Below are 20,859 nucleotides of genomic sequence, written 5' to 3' on the forward strand. Positions count from 1 at the left end.
TGCGAAGTACGCACTTAACTAGAGGTGAGATGAACGCAGTTTCTAGTTTTGCAGGAGTCAATAAATTATACAAAATCAATAACCCAAATGCAATTTAAAAATAGCACAAAAAATTGATGAAAGGTTACCAAATTCATAAAATGAGTAGAATGATCAATATAAACCAAATTAATGGAATAAATAAAACAAATTAGTTCAGTTTTTTAGTGAAAAATTAAACAATAACAAAAAGTTATAAAGTTAATAGAATGAATTAAATTGATTAAAACAAACGAATTGGATGAAATGAATAAAAGGAATGATTGAACAGAATCAATAAAATTTGTAAAACGAACAAATTGAATGAAATGTGTGAACTGGAAAAATAGTTACCAAAAAGAGTAAAATTAATAGAATGAATAAAATAAATAAATAAAAGGAATAGAATAAAAAATTAATAAAGTGAACAATATGAGCAAAATGAATGAAATGAACAAAATCAATATAACGAAAAGATACATTAATTTTATTAAATAATAAAATGAATTAAATAAATAAAATGATAAATTTAACAAAACCAATCAAATGACCAAAATGAACAAAAGAAATAGAATATAAATAAACAGAAAAAGAACAATATAAAAAGAATTCGATGATTGAAATCTTCATTTTAAGCGATATTTAAAAAAGGTCTAAAATTAACAGAATAATAATATTAGGATATTGTTTATGTGCTAGATCAGTAATTTGGATGAAACGAATAAAATGAATGACTGAAAAAATTAATTAGATTATTTACACGAAAAAACATAATAAAATGTATAAACTGGTTAAAAAGGCATAAAATGAAAGCAGTAAATAAAATAAGTTAAATTAATGATAGGAATGAAATGTACGATATGAAAAAACTGATCAGAATGAACCCAAAGAATGAAAAAAATAGATAAAATGAACTAAAATGAATAAAATAAATGTTGAATTAAACAAATGATTAAAATGAAATGATCAAATATTTAAAACACTTAAATATTTACAATGCATAAATTAAACAAAACGAAATGAAAAATAGAAAAAATGAGAACATAGAATGAAAATTAAATAAAGTAAATGAATGAAACGAACTGCACGAATTTGAGCACCATTGTTTCAAAAAGTTTTGAAATGTTTTGTGAAATCTTTTTTAACCATTTCGTTTTACGGTGTCGTTCAAGATTATCTGGTATTTCTATTTTATTTATGGACCTTAATTAGTTATCAGGTTATTTGATTGTTTCTAAAAAAGAGAATTTTTTGCAGAATGGAATTTTTAGTTCCAATATTTTAAAGCGTAGTTGGAAATAGTAAACTGAAATTAGATTGCATGCACTTTCAAGCTCCTTAAAAAAAGAGCGACATAGAGAATACTATTCGTGAATGAAACAGAAAAATATTTTAAAGTATTCATTTGAACTGAATTAAATAGAAGGGAGTGTGCAGTGTCTTTGCTTTGACGATTCTATTATTGTCGATAGCTCAAAAGCCGTGCATTCAGTCGATTACAATGCAGTTTCTTTACAGTTATCCGAATAGCTCGCAAATTGTTTCGTTCGGAATTCTCGTTCCGGAGATTTGATTTCATATTAGTCCTATACAAAACTGTACCATGAAAAGACTACTCATTTTGACTGCCATTGAAACTTCAATTGAAGCGTTTACAGCTGACATTCGCTGTAAGTTAGGAGAAACATTATAAATGCATCCCGTGTCGAGATTTCAGGGGTCTTTGGGAGACTGTGCCGGATCTGTCACCATATCATATCATCACAAATTCAAAGTTCAATAGAGATACGAGAAGCTTAAAAACACTCTAGGAACGCCTTTTTTAAGTTTTTATCATCAAACATCCATATTACCCAGAAGTCATATATTTTTCAGAGATTCACAAGAATTTCTTGAACGCACAGAATAGAATTGAATTATATTGGAGTTAAGGTAGTTTTTGATTTTTTGGTTACATACCTTCCCATAGTGCAACATTTCGAACTTCAGGGGAAAGTATGGTTTGAACATTAATTAGTCATAGTTTTCTCATAATGCATTGTATACTAAAAGGCAAAAACTTTTTTTAGGGAAACTAGTTTTGTCTATTTTTAGGGAAAATTGTTGTGTCTTCTGAGACCTACACAATTACATCGTACACATCAAATTAGCTTGGGCTTCAACAAATGTTTCGGGTTTTAAAGAAAAATCTTATGACACAACTAGTAATGGATAGAGAAATTGCAAGTATGTCGTGACGGTTGCTACGAACACGAAGAGAGATAGATAGAGAGAGAGAGAGAGAGAGAGAGAGAGAGAGAGAGAGATAGAAAGAGAAGAGAGGGGGAGCAGTGCGTCTGAGAAATGGTGGTTAGTGCCGTGACATTATTTTTATGTATTATATGGTAGTGGTCGTTCGCCTATCAAAGGGTGCTTATATTCTATGTAACCTCTTAGTCTATGTTATGTATTACAGTTATGGACGACTACCGGGGCGATCATGGTATTCCTTTCTCTTCAAATGTCTGCGAAGAAGTTGGCGTTTTTTAAGAAAGTTTCTCCTCTCGTGACGAATCATTTCTAAGTATATCCTTTATGGATGATGATTCATCGTGTTGTCGACGAAGGTTCTCGTAGACGGGGCAGTTGACGAGTGTATGTTCGACTGTCAACCTGCTGTTGCATGTGGAACATAGTGGTGGATTTACTCGAGAGATAGTGAGGGCGTGGGTGATTCTGATGTGCCCTATACGGAGTCGCGATAGTACCCTTTGCTCTATTCTGTTATCCCTGTCTTCCATTTTTGGAGAGATTCTTTGATTTTCTGTGGGTGTCCTCGCAGGTTCCTCCAGTTGCCGATGAAGTAGTTGGAGGCTTTCTCCTTGAATGATTTAATGATATAATTTACTGGGACTTCTCGGGTAACCATTGACCTCGCTCGCCGACCGATAGAGGGCCAGATGGTCTGCGTTCTCGTTGCCCTTGATTCCACAATGGCCCGGAACCCAGCAAATCGTAGTGAGAATATCACAGGTATCTTCGATTTCCTGGATGTATGGATGCTTCGATTCTCCAGTCTCGAGTGTCAGGATGACCGAGAGGGAGTCGGAAAAATACCGTTGGTATACCTTCGGATTTTCTGCGTATGGCGACGGCGATTGCGGCTGCTTCTGCGGAGAATACCGAACATTCTGGAGGCAGACGTAGAGCAAATCCTTCACAGATACCGTTTACCCCTATTCCGATACCGCCCATAGACATAGTAAAGTACTTGCCTCCATGCAGATTTGCTAGGGAGCAGGTTAGATGCGAATCTGACCGCACCATGGTAAACAGGCGCCAGTGTGGTGGCCAGACCCTCCCAGATCCTGCAGGTGAGCTCAAGGCCATAGAATATTTATGAGCGTATTAAGGCTCGACTCACATTTAGAGCCGTTTTTCTGCTGCACTTGGTGTGGCGGCAGCTTATGGTGAGGACTAGTCTTTTCCTGCATTTTCCTCGCAATCCTTTTTTAATTGCTGGAAGTGGGATGTGAACGTCATTCTTCGGTCTATTTTAATTCCGAGAATTTTCCTTGCGAAATGGCATCGTTGCGCAGGCGAGTTTCACGGATGGGAGTTGCAGCAGTGTGCAATAGCGCATTTTCCTGGGGCAATATTGAAGCCGGTTGCTTCAGCCCACCGGCCTACAGCTGCCTGCAATTTTATCCTGGTTCTAGATTTAGTTTTTGCGATCGCCACCAAAATGATATCATCAGCATATATGAATATAAAAGCATCAAAAGCAGCATCAGCATAATTTCGGTAAAGCATCGAATAGAGTATTCATGCTTACAAGAAAAAGGGTGACTGCCAACATGGATCCTTGCGGGACCCCATTGGCTTCCGGGAAGGTATCAGATTTTTTTCGCCTGATGCTCACTCGGATGGTTCTGTTCCTGAGAAATTCCATACATATTCCCTATTATTCCCCACTGATGCGATTGCCGCAGTACACCCTCTCGCCAGACCGAATTGTAGGCCTTTGCATGGTCGAGGATCGCGATATCGGTGTGCTTGTTTGCCTCGAGCACCTGACCGACTACCTCTACAAACGAACCGAGATGGATACCTGAGCCGAGTCCTTTTCTGAAGGCAAACTGCCGGAGGTCGAGGTTGTTTCCCTTCTCCAGATAGGTCACAAGGCGCCGATTTGCTAGTCTCTCCATCGTTTTAGCTATACAGCTAATCATGTTTATAGGTCTGATGTCGCTGGGCTGCTTTCTTCCGCTACTTTTTTTGGGAATGGGAAATATCAGCGCCTCGCGCCAAGCTTCTGGGAAGTCTCCACCAGACTATGTTCAAGCATTCTAGTAAGGCTCTTTTCGTCCTTGATGGGAGGTGTCTGAGCATTGGGTAGCCCAATTCGTCGGGTCCAGCCAATTTCCAGCATATCGCGCTTAGTGCAGTGGCGAGTTCCATTCCAGAAAAAGGTTGATTGTACGGCGCACTGCAGTCGAGTCCGAAGCTCGTTGGGTGTGCTTCTATGCCGGTTTTCCACCTCCTAAAGGATGACGGTAGAGATTGGTCGGATGATAGCTCTTGAAAATACGTCCCGATCTGGTTTGCTACTTCAGTAGGGTCCACAGTAGTGATTTCAATATCATCCTCTGAGCCCCAAACGGTTTCCAAATTTTTGACTGCGGTTCAAGCAATAGTGACAACAGCTAATACCATCCGCGAGGGAGCGCTGCTAGCAATGACAGAGACTTCTTCGGGATCGGATAGATTTTTAGTATTAATCGTTTATTATTTTTATTTTTGCTACTTGTGAATATACAAAAGACCCACGGCTTGTACGGGGTCAAATAAATGAATCGTGGCAATTCCACGATAATTGCGAATGCCAGCAACAGACGTTTTTAAAAGCTCTCAGTCTTGTAAATTCCACCTTTCACTGTGTTTGTCACTAGTACACATGGCCTGCCAAATCCATAGAAAACTTGCCCTTACCCTGAAACCTTTGGAGAATCTTCTAATAATTTATATCCATCAGTTTTCGCAAGCCACAATGCGACAATCCGGGATTTTCATGTGAATCCTTTTCCACTGCCAGTGTGTTACAGAGCTATAGGTTTTATCCGTAGGGTTAATTATTCTTTCGATAGTTAAGGCACTGTACTGTTTTGTGTCGTCAGTGTACTGTGTTGTCATTTTTCATCTCGCTACCGTTTTCTTTCGCATCCCTTTTCCTTCCCTGCAGGAAAATGATGAGATGATATAGCAATCTTCGAATAACACGAGAAACATGTCAATTGAGTCAATATATTCATTATGCAGAAGAAGAAAAAAAAACTTATTTAATACATTTTTAGGAAAGATGGCAACATGACTCGTAGATCCTCAATATATAGTGCAATGTGTAGTAGTACGAATATAGCCGTATGCACCTGATTCGAATTATATTTTAAGGAATTCTTACGACAACAATGTACGATGTATTTTTTTAATGTTCACACAGCTACCAACAAGCACTCGACGAATGAAGTCACAAACATAGCTGATGGAGTAACACCAATTTAATAATTGAGCCGTTCAACGATATAAAATGATTATTATTCTTCTATTTTAGGTGTGCTACACGTTAAGCGACAGATAACGGAACGATGGTAGAGCAGCAATAAACTGATCAGACTATACAATTGACAGTTGTTGAACACGGCTCTGTCTGGATTCAAAGCAATAAACGATTCCATTGCTGGAAGGGTGCTAAATAATTCACTGCGTACAGCAGCATGGCTTTTAACAAAACCATTCGAATGATTTCAGTACTAGCAGCATATACATAAAAGATTGACTGCTACCAGAGTTGGTTTGCTATATACAGTGTGTACTGTCAGGGAACAGAGAATGCGACTTCCATTTCTCTGGTCGGTTCACAGTATGGATCTGCACAAAAGATGAGCTGGTGCTGCAATTTCTGATAAGGAAGCAATAAGTCGCATGTTGAATATGCCAACAAGTCTTCCTTGCGGCTGACAAGGTCCCCACCCGGCACAGGTTGTAAAGCTATTTAATGTCACTCTACCTACACACACACATACATCCGTACATCTATATAACATCAGTCTGCACACGGTGGTGACTCGTGAATGATCGTCACCAGGAGCAGAACTGGGAGCATTCCATCTAACTGATCCGCATATCTTAATCATGCAACAAAAGCGCACCTGTCCACATCGTTCCTGTCATCGGGTATGCACCGTAAGAAATGTGACCGTAGATTGGCGGGGACGGTTGGAAACCGGTAGATAGAGGCGTTGTAGCAACATTATTGATTTCTTGACTTGACGTTCTCTTCGCCACCATCTGATGGATGGTGCCTGGGTAAGTTGAGCGGCTCAGCTGGCAGACTGAATCAATCTAATGCATATATTAAACAAGGGTGTGGATGTCCTTCTCATCATCATCGCCATCGCTTGTGCACGGGGCTCCGACGTAGAAGCTACGTGCATTGCTGTCATTCTATACTGTACAGAAGGATGATGCAGTTCCAGCTAGCTCATATTTCATTCTATTTCATTTGGTTCCTAGTTCCCAGAAGGATAATGTTTTAGAATGATGGTAAATGTAATTTCTTGAAACTTTCGACAAGTTGTCGTACAAAATTATTGATGATCTAAAGGACTTTCAATATTGCAAGTGAACTCTTCTGCAGGTGAAGCAAATTGTCGAACTTTGTCGCCATCTGGAAGAAATAACCATATCAAACGCTAATAATTTATAACTCCCCAAAAAGGTAATTAGTAGTTCTCAGTTAGCCAAGTTGTACACGTTACCTACGGTTACTAGGGTGGGACAAAATTAGATTCCGGCTTCGAGTAACTGTTTGATTTTTATTAGGGTCCAAGAATAACTTTACAAACTTTTGGCACGATCGTTAAAACTATATTTTTGTGTTAACGGTCCAAAGATTCCATGTGATTTCGTACGGAGAAATATGGAGCCGCCCATTACCTCCTACAACAATCAATATAAGCTTTTTTATAGGAAACTAGCTAATACCCATCGCCCGTTGCTGCGACTTTCAACGAAATAGTAGGAAAACACAATTTGTTCCGGAGCGCCATCTGGCGGGCAGATAATACCTAGCCCAGAACACACAAACACGCTCCATAACAAAGGCCTACTATGTATAAATTTTCAGGGCAATCGGCTAAGCCGTTTGGGAGTTCATAAATCACATATATATAAACATTGCCTTTTATATGGGACATTCCACACGAAGTGATCAAGGCACGTATAATCGACCTTCACGGATTTGAACCAGATTTGGAGGAATTGTTCATCTAGGGCCAATATATAAAAATTCCAATTTTTGTGTCAATCGAACCACCCCTCGGGGGATGGGAGCACCCCCCGTTTTGACAAATTGTCAAAACCTGTGATTTTCTTTTGATTACATCTCCGGTTTTATTTACTCTAGAATCAAACCGCAAGATGGTTTTTGAAGAAAATTGTTCAAGGAGTCTAGAAAAATATTATTTTTTGGCGGCAGTGCTGCCAACTATGTGATTTTTTCAGTTAAATAATGAAAGTTAATTTTTCTCTCAATACATATATTTTAATTTTAAAAATTCTAATACCATCGTGTTCCTCAGACATTTATACATGAGAAATACTCATAATCTCAATATAATTTGAGCGGATCCTGAGATACACCGTTTTGGAGGGAAAAAATCGCATTTTCCCATATAAAATCGTAAGCGCACAACACTAAAAACCAACTTGAGTATTGTGAGTTCAAACATAATTTTTCGTGAAGTAGACGAGAAATGATGAAAAACTAAGTTTTTGGTTTGCTTCTAGCAGATCAGGGTCGATTGTTATGACCATTTGAAGATTTCCTCAATTTCGCCAATAAAAATGGATTTTTGTATGAGAAAACGCGAGTTTTTCTCTTCAAAATGGCGTATCTCAGGATGCGCCCAAATTATATTGACGACGGCATTAGAAATTTTGAAATTAAAATATATGTATTGAGAGAAAAATTAACTTTTATTATTTAAGTGAAAAAATCACATAGTTGGCAGCACTGCCGCCAAAAATTAATATTTTTTTCTAGACTCCTTGAAAAATTTTCTTTAAAACCCATCTTGCGGTTTGATTCTAGAGTAAATAGAAACTTTTTATGACCAAAGGAAAATGGAGGGTTTTGGCAATTTGTCAAAACGGGGAATACTCGCATGGCCCGAGGGGTAGTTCGATTGACACAAAAATTTGGGTTTTTATATATTGGCCCTAGATGAATAATTCCTCCAAATTTGGTTCAAATCCGTGAAGGTCGACTACAAGTGTCTCGATCACTTCGCGTGGAATAACCCATATGCTCTTTGGGTTACACCATTGTAGAGCACGAAAAAATTAGAAAAATTTCAAGATTTTTTTGGCGCAATAAATAGGTGAACAAAATCATTTTTTTGAGCAATTTCATCACAGGATGGCGCATTTTCCCCATGCAAGTTTTTTGAAATGGGTCCACGGCCGGAAATCTATCTCCCGATATTTTTGACCGAGAGCCAAAAACTTAAGTTTTCTGATTCCTTATGTCAATAGCAACACTGATAATATAAATTCGTAAATATAATGAAATCGAAATCTTTCGTAATTTTTACACGTTTAATGTATACTGCACGAATGTTATCGTTGATAACGACATTATTTTTTGTGAATGAAACGAAATGTTTTGTTTATTTTAATAAATGTGCGTGTATATTACGAACGATTTCGTTGGTCGCACGAATTAATTTCGTTTATCTTAGAAAAGTGTTCGTTTTTATTATCCTCTTATTGTTTTCAGTCGATCTTTTGGGATGTTTGACAACATAGATTTTTTTTATTTAAAAAATCGATGTGACCAAATTGATTTTATTGTGGTACGAAGAAATGGTCGCTTGATGAACGAAAGTTTTCGTAAATTTTACTTATTTAGTTTACATTGCACGAATGTAATCGTTGATAACGACATTATTTTTCGTGAACGAAACGAAATGTTTCGTGTATTTCAATAAATGTTTATGTATATGATGAACGATTTCGTTGGTCGCACGATTTCATTTCGTTCATCCTAGGAAAGTTTTCGTATTCATTGGTATATTATTTTTTCAATCGATATTTTAGGATCGATGTTTGACAACAACGATTTTTCAACTATCTAAAAGGATCGATTTGGCAAAATCGATTTTAATTCAACCTGCTCCTTTCTATTGATGACTAAAAAGATTGTGGTGTGAAGCAATGGCCGCTTGATGAACAGAAGTTTTCGTAAATATTACATATTTAGTGTACATTACATGAATGTTATTGTTGAAAATGGCATTATTTTTCGGGAATGAAACGAAATGTTTCGTTTATTTTAATAAACGGTTGTGTAAATTACAAACGATTTCGTTGGTCGCACGAATTCATTTTGTACATCTTAGAAAAGTTTTCGTATTATTAGCCTCTTATTGTTTTCAGTCAATCATTTGGGATCGATGTTTCACTACATCAATTTTTTATTTAAAAAAATAGATGTGGCCAAATCGATTTTAAAGTGGTACGAAGAAATGGCCGCTTGATGAACGAAAATTTTGGTGAATTTTACTAATTTAGTTTACATTGCACGAATGTAATCGTTGATAATGACATTATTTTTCGTGAACGAAACAAAATGTTTCGTGTATTTTAATAATCGTTTATGTATATTACAAACGATTTCGTTTGTCTCATTCGATCTTTTAGGATCAATGTTTGACAGCACCGATTTTTTATTAATTAAAAAGATCGATCTGGCAAATTTGGTTCTATTTTAACCTGCTCATCATTATTAAGGACTAGAAAGATTGTGGTGTGAAGAAATGGACGCTTGATGAACAAAAGTTTTAGTAACTTTTACTTATACTTATCTAGTGTACATGGCACGAATGTTATCGTTGATAACGACATTATTTTTCGTGAATGAAATGAAATCATTCGTTTATTTCAATAAATGTTTGTGTATATTACGAACGACTTCGTCGGTCGCACGAATTCATTCCGTTCATCTTAGAAAAATTTTCGTATTTATTATCTTCTAATTTTTTCATTCGGTCTTTTGGGATCAATGTTTGACAACACCGATTTTTTTTAGTTAAGAAAACAGATCTGTCAAAACCGATTTTATTGTGATATGAAGAAATGGTCGCTTGGTGAAGGAAAGTTTTCGTGAATTTTACTTATTTAGTTTACATTGCACGAATGTTGTCGTTGAAAACGACATTAATTTTCGTGAATGAAACGAAATGTTTTGTTTATTTTAATATACGTCTATGTATATTACGAACAATCTCGTTGGTCGCACGAATTCATTTCGTTCGTCTAAGAGAAGTTTTCGTATTTAATAGCATATTCTTTTACATTGCTCCGGCAAAGAAAAACTCAAAATTATTCATGCAAAACCATCGAGCGATGGCTCAACTAAATCCGTACTGCTCCGGATTCTGGCTCAACTAGAAGCAAAAGAGGTTTAGAAAATCTTCCTGAAGCCGGCGGACACGGATACGGCTACTAAATAGTCAGACCTAGACCGTCGTGAACATCAACAATTATCTGACGTATATGACTCCATATTGAAGCTCTGTTGACGTTGACGGTTCGACGAATGGTGCTCGTAAATATTATAAAGATATTCGTATATAGCAGCGAACAATTCGTTTGCCGAACGAAGCTGTTTCGTAATAAGCCAACGAAAGTCGTTTCGTGGTCTTCACGAGAAACTCGTAATAAGAAATAAATGTGTTTCAATAGAACTACGAACGATTCATCATATGTACGAAAAATTCGTGTATTTTATGAAAATTATCTGTACGAAACTAATGCATAGCGATTTACGAATATATTCTATCAATGAAGTGACGTAGGTAGGATTTTTACGATATATTGATTTTACACGAAATGGCGCACTTTTGAGTGAAAAAACGCCGAAAATAAAAATTGACACAAAATTGTTATTAACAAAAAAGTTGATCAATAAAAAAAATCCTACGTACGTCGCTGGAGAAATCAATTTTGATTATACTGTGAAAATTTCAATGCGATCGAAAATCATTTGTTCGAGTTACATTTCCGGCCAGCTAAAAAAAAGTGGTTTGGAGAAAAACATGGTTAAGGTTTTCAGTACACACGGGATATATAAGAGGCGTTGCGACAGAGTAGAACGTTTATGTATTGTTTTCGTCTTCCATGTTTTGGGATATCATTTTTAACATCCTAAAGCACATTTTAAACTAATAAATAGAAAATCGATTTTTTTTTTAAATTCTACAGTGGTGTAACCCCTTAAGACTCTTTTCGAATTTTTCATTTCCGTTGAACGTATGACCAATCCATAGTACCGCCTTTCGTCAATTTTTTCATAGGACAACTTCAAAGAGTCTAAGAGGATCGGGGAAGGGGATTTGGCATACAACTAAAAATTGTTACTCAAGACTAAAAATTGTTTTGTAATATGCAAAAATCCTAGCTCATTTTGCCTTCCCTTCGTAGATTTTTTTTAAATGTGTCAGACAACAGGATAAACAATGCTTATGCCCACTTAATAATGAAAACTATGTATTTTCTTTTGCCATATGAAATTGTAGAATTTTTCGCTGGGCAAACATCCGTTGAATAATAATTAGCATTACACATTATTGCGTTGCAAAAAATCACTCACCCCCTTTCATATCGTAACAAATGTCAAAGTAAGCTCAGATGCCAAATTTCACATCATTTGATTCCGTTCGATTTCTGAGATTTTTTTGCACATTAAACAAACTGCAAAATATGTATGGTGTTCATAACGGAACAGAAAAATTATTAAAAATAGGAGATTTTTAGGACCAAATGACCCAGTACCCCGCTTTTCAGTATTTTTCAAAAAAAAAAGGAAATATCTCCATTCAAATACTAAGATTATTTCTTTTAAAAAGAAGTATGACTTGTAATTTTCTGAATGCTACTTCACAAGTTATAGCATTTAATATATTTTTCTTCCATCTTTTCCATAGTACCAATTTCAAAAATTGTTCTGAAATTTGGCATTTGAGCTTACTTTGACATTTGTCACAATATGAAAGAACATTGACAATCCAAATTATTTTTTTTGCGTCGCGCTACTAAACATTACACCAGCACAAAAATTGACTTTTTTCGAAACACCGCTCAATCGAATGCTAAATATGAGAAGGTTTGGTTGCTTCTAGTTTACTCACCACAATTTTAAAATTTATTTGGAAAATATATCAAAAAACGGCAAAGGAAACAAAAAATCCAGTAAAAAATGCCAGTGTTATCTTGTGCATCCCAAGATCTAGTTTAAAGTTTAAGTCTCAACAGTGCCAAAGACTGTAAATTGATCCGAGTTTGATATAAAAAGATATTCTAATATACAGTTACATGTTGCCTCTCTTTCTAGCACATGGTAAGGAAAAATTCTATTGACCTACGAAGTTAAATAACTTCGTCCGGTAATCTCCAATCAATATGCAACATTCAACAAAAACGAAAAAAAATCATATTTGGCATACGGTTTGTGGAGTTAATTTACACTTGAATTAGTCGTAGGGGAACATGGGGAGACTTGCCCAGATTTGCTACAAAACCTGCAAAAATCTATAAAAAAATGTTAATCTTTCAAAAGTCATTGAGATATAATGTGCAAAGGTATAGTGCGTGTTCATGATTTTTTGCAGAATTTTTAATTCACTTTTTCAAAGGTTATGAAAGTTTTTCTGTGAACTTTTTTTTTGTCAAGTCTCCCCACCGAGGGAGACTTGACCAAGGCCTAGGGAGACTTGACCAAGAGAATATTGAAAAAGCAGATCAAAAAATAATGACATGAAATATATTGAAACCCTTTATTTCCATGTAGTTAAGATTCTTTGGTAGCAGTAAAAAATATAAAATTTCGATTTTTTTAATGCATTTCATTTAAAGAATTAACTGTACTGCTTCCATGGCGTTTTCACATGTCACGAAATCAGCCATATTACTGTTAACTTTGTTTAGTCGTCCTAAAAAATATAGACTAATTTTTAAGGTGGGATTTTTTGCGACGTGCTTAACACTAACAGTAAGTATCACAGGATAGTAAATATCAGATTTTTTTATCTTTCTTCAGCTTATTGCCACTTGGTTAAGTCTCCCCATAAAATCTTGGTCAAGTCTCCCCAACATTAGTCATTGCGTTCAATGTCGTTCAAATTTTGGTAATAACTATTTCAACGTTCCGATTTGTGTAAAATCATTTCACTACTTCATAAGGAATAATATGGTATAAGAGTACTTTAAAAATAATTATTAGTCGAGTAGATATGTCTATACAAAGTTTGATAAAATATTACATCATTTAACGCAAATTTATTAATGACGGAATATTTTTTATAAGGAAAGGATTTTTCATTCCAAACTTTTAAAATTACCTTAAGGAATCGAAACAAGTATACAAATATTTTTGAAGAATTTTTAAGAACCTAATAGAACACTTCATAGCGAATAATAGAATTCTGCACTTGGTCAAGTCTCCCCATGTTCCCCTATTCCGAAAAACGTTGAGTCCAAATGAAATTTTTTGCTCCAAGGCAATTTACATCAACTCAACGGAACTAAATCAAATTCTGAATCGAATTCTATAATGTTTTCACTTGACCCACATGTGGACCATAAAACGTGCACCTTACATAAACCGTAAATAATGACGGGTATTCCACAATCGCGAACGCTTCACTGCGTAAAACAATTGCTGTGCATATTCAAACAAACCGTAAAGTTAGATTAAATGATCTGTGCAAATGACCTACCCGCAGAAGTCTAATGATTTGCGGAATGTGCGCCCTCATTTCGGTCCCTTATTCCATCATCCCATTTGACAATGTCACCCCTATCTGCAGCGCTCCCATGATGGCGACACGGAATAACTGTCATGATCGGTTCATTGAAATTTTCCAGGCACCCGTTCTAAAGCCCCAATTTCACTCCATCGCATCACTTACCTTCACTGTTGATGCTGTAGCGCGGATTGGTCATGTCGACACGTTTCATGTCCTTGATCCAGTAGATCTTCGGCGGTGGCGCTCCGGTTGCCTTGCACTGCATCACGGCCGTATGGCCAATTTCAATTACGCGCGTCGTAGGGCTCTGAGTGATGACTGGGAAGCCCGCTGGCGTTTTGTCAGCTGCAACAAGAAAGCAAAGAAAAACCAGTGTCATCATGGGAAGTCGAGTACGGTTGGTTGGATGAACGTTAGGCTCTTGGTTGGCAGAGTTGAGCACCAGAGACAACGGAATGGTTGAATTTTATTAGTGTGAAATGCTACCTACCATGGTCTGTCTAGGAACAAAGGACTGAAGTGGAAAGATTTTTGGTTAGACGAAATTAATTTCGGATGACAGAATAAATGGTGGCTGGGGTGAAATACCAGAGCAATTGTTTTGTTGATTTTCTCGTTTGTTTGTTTGGTAGATAAAATGGCATGATATTAGGCCAATAGGTGATTAGAAACAGTTCACTGGAAACGGCAGTCAACATTCAATTATTTTTTGTATCGTTGGGTGGTCAAATTACAGAAGACCACGAAATAAAATATTATTGTTGCAGAAAACTTTGAGTACAATCCTTCAAAAGTTTTTGGAAATTAAATTTAAATTGAGAACAGTTGGTCTACTTTCCCCCCACAAAACCAATCAAAAGAATTGGTTCCAGGCAATGCGAACGAATGGATCTAATCACATAGAAAGGAAGCGTATTGTTTACTTCCATTACCACAACATTCGAAAACTCCACAGCTCGACAACAAAGAATTTAATTCAATTCTAAAATCTCACCGAAAGGCATCAGTCCGGAAACAAGCAGCTAATTTCGGAGACAAGCGCTAATCAAATCGGTTTACTGCCTTCTTGCCCCACCTATTTCTCAACTGGATGATTAATTGAAAATTATTTGCTACCCAATAAATGAATCACATTTATTTTCTAGCGAAACTTGAGCAGGCTGCCGCGTGGATGGAAGATCCACATCGTCGCACACACACACACAATCCGCCACCCCCACTCATTTGGAATGGTTGCATATTCTGGCGCAACGGGCGTCTGAAGCCACCGCCAACATCAAAGTCGTTATTATTCAGAGGAAATTTGATGTTTCCCACCACTTCCACCGTGGAACGCCTGCCAGTGCACATCTGGTTTGAAAGTTTCCCTACTGTAGAGAGAAAGATAGAGAGCGCGTCGACGGCGTTGAGTCAATTTGTCAAACAGAACATTCGCGCCAACTGTATAATAAGAACATTGTGTGGGGGTATGTTTGTGCGGAGCTGAAAATGCGAGCAAGAAAGGCGGAAAACTAGTGCGCCAGATTTGCGACAAACCTCGGCAGAATGATACAGATGGGTCGGAAGAAATGAAATATTGTTCCGATTTCAACGATGCTCGTGGCCACTAAAGAAACGAGACTATCTAGGCCATGATTAATCTGAAATTCGCTATAGGCATCGCTGAACCAACGGCGAAGGTCCGTTCTGCCGAAATGTGCACTTAACGTCAAGTTTCAATAAAAACAGCAAACAGGAATTTAAAGCCAGTTTCGAAGGTCTGAAGATGCCAGTTTAACCGTTTGGTTCTAAACTAATTATGAAAGAATGAAATGAGCAAATGTACTCCGGAACAATCAAGTACATTATAAAGACATTATTCAGAAATTAACCGTATAAACGGTTTTAAAAGAAACTCTAATACAACTGATTTGCTCAGTTATTACCCAGGCTTTGCACAATTTTCCGGTAAAATTTCGAATGGCAAAAACTTTGTGGCAAAAAGTGAAAATTAAGCCTACCACGAACAAGCACGCGTGACGAAATGTAAATGAAAACTTTATTGAGCAAGCGGCGATGCTGGAATGATGAAATAATAAAATCAAGGCAAAATTTAAATTTTCGTTACAACGAGGCATCCAATTCACGAACGCTGCTATCGCCTGGAATTGGAATTCCCTAGCGGCAAGTTACCAGGAAAGCGTTGAGAGAAAGAATGCATGTACAGTTTTGGGAAATGTGGTTTTACACAATGAACCAGAAATGTGGAAAAGTTGGTCAAAAGTAAATAAAATTGTTGGATATGAGAAAGCCGGATCGTATATTGACGTATCACACTGTAGCCCACAATGAAAACTGGGCAGGAATTTTAGCTTCTTATTTCTACTACAGTATCTGACTATGCTATACCTAAGCTGCAAAACTCACGCGTTGGCGGTGAAACATGATGATGAGTTATGGTAGGTAGTTAGGTATACTTGGGTGGAACGCGCAACTCCAACCAGCAGAAAGCAAAATATTCTTCATATTTCCTTTCACTCATAACCCTGCCTAGTTCTAATTTTTCGTCCTAAGTTTATATCTGATTCGTTCTAGAATACCCATCCGTATTTCAATTTCATAACTTTCGTTTCGCTTAGTTTTAACTTTCCCAAAAATAGCCAACAAAATCGATACAGGAGAACTTTGCGGCAATAAAAATATGACTACTCCGCCATTTAGTTTTCGGCGAGAAAAAAAACCATGCTGAATATTTTCCTTTGCGATACAGAGAGTGTTAGGTTTTCAGTTAATTTCCATATAATAATGCAACATTTGAATATTTTTTTCTCCTACATTTTCATTGCAAAGCATTGAAAATTTTGCGGAAAATGGTGTTCAAATATTGTATTATTATCGGAAAATTGAATGGACATACTAAAACTCTATGTGTCACCAACACAAACTAAATGAAAGATGCCTTAATCATAATGATCAATCCCTTAGAAAGTGAAATATACTAACAAACCATATTTTAAGTAAATATAATAAGATAATATTTTCGGTATCTTTTCTAAAAACACCAAGCCTATCACTGAATTTTTGAAGTACTACGTGATTTCCCTGGAACTCTTATTTTTTAAATATCTGTCTAAATATAATTTCTAAGAGTTTAGTATGTCCAAGCAGGTTTCTCGAGTTGTCAAAATAAAGGGTGGAAGGGTCATATATTGTTATATTACTTTTTTCGGGAGTTGTCCTACTGTAGAGGCTGTAGAGCTAGGTTCTCGGAAAGACTCCCCGTCAGAATCACTAAAATTGCAGACTAGACGGGAAATGTCACCACCAAAAAAACTCCTTAAGGCCAATTACAGCAGCCCGAGATGGTGAATGTGATATTCATTGTACGGTTCAGATAAGTGCGGGGGCGTGGACTTCACGATCGCGTGTATTATCGCGAGGGGCTCGAGCGTTTGTAGGTTTTCGTGTACGATTGTGTGTGCGTTTGTATGTCGCGTGTTTTTTATAGTAAGATTTAAAAAGCTTGAAAAGCCTGGCCTGTAATGTATTGGCACTGTCTGGGACTCACTAGTCACGTTCGTGCCTAACCACAATCCTTTCTTTTCACGCCCTTCTTCCCAACGGAACAACCCCAAGGTATTACTTCGTGAAGGGGGATCGTTGTTCTTCGTCGCACGTCTTTCATCTGTTCTATCTCGGAGCCTCGTTTCGCTCTCGTCCGTGTGAGCCGTTTAGGTGCTGATCCCTTGAGGCATTTAGCTCTTGTGAGTCATTCAGCTCCCGGCCTTATCACGTTCTACTTGGATAGTCCCCAACGGTGAACTCACCCTACTTCGACCGATAGTTCCCCGACGGAGAAATTTCCCCCAACATCGATATCCGCTTCCTTGAGCCATTTAGCTCCCAGCTATATCGAGATTAACTCAGATATCCTACTCCGACTGAGAGTTCCCCGATAACGGAATTTCTTTCGTCACCGGTGTTGGTTTCGTCAGCCAATTAGCTCCCCTTTTCGTTACGATTCTGTCGGATAGTCTACCTTGCCGTAAATTCTCCGGCGGTATATTGCTTTCTAACCGGGCCAGCCAGTAGGTGCTGAGGTCCATCCAGCGATTCCGGGTGGAGCGTAGCTTCCGGTTCACTGACGCCCCAACGACCCACTGCTAGCTACTCGGTCTAATCCCCGGCGGTGGATCGGTCCGGCGATTCCGGCGAAGCCTGACGTCCGGTTCGCTGATGCCCCGACAACCCGAACCCGGTGCTAAGTAGCGTACTACTCAACTGGTTCCCGGCGGTGGACCCACTCTACACCGACGGAGAGTTCCCCAGCCGCGGAGTTTGCTCGTTAGCACTCTGTTGACAGCGTCCCAGATATGTCGTGGCACATCTCTTCGACGATATCGTCCACTGTTATACCAGGCATACCCCTTCGGACTTCTTCGAACCTAGGGCATTCGAAGACCCCGTGTTCCGGTGTCTCATGCACGTCACGCACTCCGGGTAAAGAGGTGACGAAGCGTGTCCAAACCGATGCAGGTACTTCCGGAAGCATCCATTCCCGGACAAAAGCTGCGTCAAATGGAAGTTCACCTCTTCATGCTTCCTATGTACCCAAGCAGACACATTTGGGATGAGTCGGTGGGTCCACCTTATTTTCTCCGCGTTGTCCCACTCTTGCTGCCACGTAGCCAACGAGTCCGCTCGGATCAGTCTCCTTGCATTACGTGCATTTATCCGATAGTAGTATTCCGCGTCCTCAGCCAGAGTGATGCATCTGGGAATCATCCCGGCAATTACGCATACCACCTCCGACGATATCGTTCTGTACGAACTCGCGACACGAACAGCCATTAGGCAAAAAGTGCTTGTCAACTGCTTCCGGTTCCGTCTTGAGTTCAGTGCAGCAGCCCATACCGGTACCTCAGTATTGAGAGTGAAACACTCGCCAGAAGACGTCTCGTGCTGCCTCTTGCTACTCCATGGTTCGGCATGATCCTTGCCAATGCGTTAGATGTCCTCGCGGCCTTCTCACATACACAGTCGACATGGCTGTTGTGATATAACCGATCGTCGACCATCACACCTAGGTGCTTCAGCACACGCATCGTTACTGACCAGCACTACCTCGGTCTTGTGGTGAGTCAGCTGCAACTTAACGTCAGCCATCCAGGTTTCCACGATGCCTATTGTCTCTGCCGTCAACATCTACACTTCCTCAAGGCTCTCGTTAGTTATCGTCAGAACAAAATCAGCTGCAGAGCCGACGATCTCAACTCCCCTGGGTGGTTCCAGTGTTAACATTCCGTTGTATATTATATTCCAGGGCCGAGTATGGATGCCTGAGGTACTCCCGCCGTGACCCTAATCGATCTCTGTCCCATGCTCGTTTCGTAGACCAGTACTCGGTTCTGGAAGTAACTTTTCAGAAACTTACACAGATAGTCTGGAATCCGCATTCTGTGCAGCACCACGGCGTTAGCTAGCACTGTCGAACGCGTTCTTAACGTGTATCATTACCACGGGCACAGTAGCGATTACCCCTTCTCTTTTGCTTCAATGCTTTCTCCGCGTTCGCAATGACTGTGCATACATCGCGTGTGCTGACGTGTATGTAACTTCAAGTGTGTAAAATCGATTTTATAACCGTGTGTCTTTCGTATATTCGCGTGTCTTCTTGGATGATCGCGCGCGGACCGTGAATCTGATCTGAATCGTTTAGTGAGTGTGAGCTTTATTTTATGATTGGACCAACTGAATGTATGGACCTAAAATACTAGGACGGAGGATAATGATTTTTGAACGGCGTTTGCGGGTTCGCGTTTGAGACAGCGTTTGTAGCTTCGAAAGTACTAAAGTGTTCATCTTATTACTGGGATTTTATAAAGTTTGCGAGATAGCGGGGATAGGTGTGCATGGATGATCGCGAAGGACTTAAGCGTTCGTATGTTATGTTTGTCGCGTGTGCTCATGTGAGTGACTTCGTGTGTATACATCCGATTTTGTAACCGTGTGGTCATTAGAGAGACAGAAAAAAAATGAGCCCCATCGGCCCACCCCTGAGTCGATTCCTAGTCCCACCAGGAGTGTCTGCTCCAAATTTAAGCCAAATCGAACAAGTCTAGCTACCGGACCAACGTGCTTGAAGTTTGTATGGGATTTTTCGACAATTTACATGGAGAAAACCCTCTTGCTCACATTTTCGCCGCTAGGTGGCACTGTATACATCAGATTATCACCAAAAGTGAAACTTAAGAAGAAAATTTTATTATCTACAACTTTGTTGAAGACTGCAAAGCGATTCGACTCCAATAGGAAAAGTTATTAAACTTTTAACGAAGTGATGTCTGAGTCAGTTTTGCATGGGGCCTAGCAGTGCATGGTAGTGTATCAGTACTAGGTTCTAACAGACTAAACATTTTTATGGAATAATTGTTAGATTTAGCTGAATAGTATGTTCGGAAGAATTGTTGTACATAATACGAGTTATGTTTTGGTTAGAAAATTGTAGTTCCACATCTGACCGCATAGATGGCGCCAACACTAACTTTTTAACGAAGAGAGATAGAAATTAGATGTCTTCTACAAAGTTGTAGAACAAGAATATTGCAGTAATTCTTCCAAACATCTCGATATTCTATCTCTCTCCGTTGAAAAGTTAGTGTTGGCGCCATCTATGCGGTCACAGATTGAACTAAAATTTTCTAACCAAAACATAACTCGTATTATGTACTGCAATTCTTCCGAACATACTATTCAGCTAAATCTAACCATTAATCCACAAAAATGTTTAGTTTGTTAGAACCTAGTACTGATACACTATCATGCACTGCTAGGCCCCATGCAAAACTGACTCAGACATCCCTTCGTTAAAAGTTTAATAACTTTTCCTATTGGAGTCGGATCGCTTTGCAGTCTTCAACAAAGTTGTAGATAATAAAATTATCTTCTTAAGTTTTACTTTTGGTGATAATCTGATGTATACAGTGCCACCTAGCGGCGAAAATGTGAGCAAGAG

The 20,859-nt window shown here is 38.4% G+C and overlaps 1 protein-coding gene across 10 annotated transcripts in view; it reads right to left on the minus strand.

Moving 5' to 3' along the window:
• Positions 1-20,859, minus strand: part of LOC131682492 (tyrosine-protein phosphatase Lar) — a 487,937-nt gene that overhangs the window by 117,361 nt on the left and 349,717 nt on the right. For all 10 annotated transcript variants that reach the window (XM_058963998.1, XM_058964004.1, XM_058964003.1 and 7 more), the window contains one exon: positions 14,028-14,210. In XM_058963998.1, coding sequence (XP_058819981.1) covers positions 14,028-14,210 — 183 coding nt within the window. The remainder of the gene's footprint in view (positions 1-14,027; positions 14,211-20,859) is intronic.

The sequence above is a fragment of the Topomyia yanbarensis genome, chromosome 2 (assembly GCF_030247195.1).
Source record: "Topomyia yanbarensis strain Yona2022 chromosome 2, ASM3024719v1, whole genome shotgun sequence".
Classification (NCBI taxonomy): domain Eukaryota; kingdom Metazoa; phylum Arthropoda; class Insecta; order Diptera; family Culicidae; genus Topomyia; species Topomyia yanbarensis.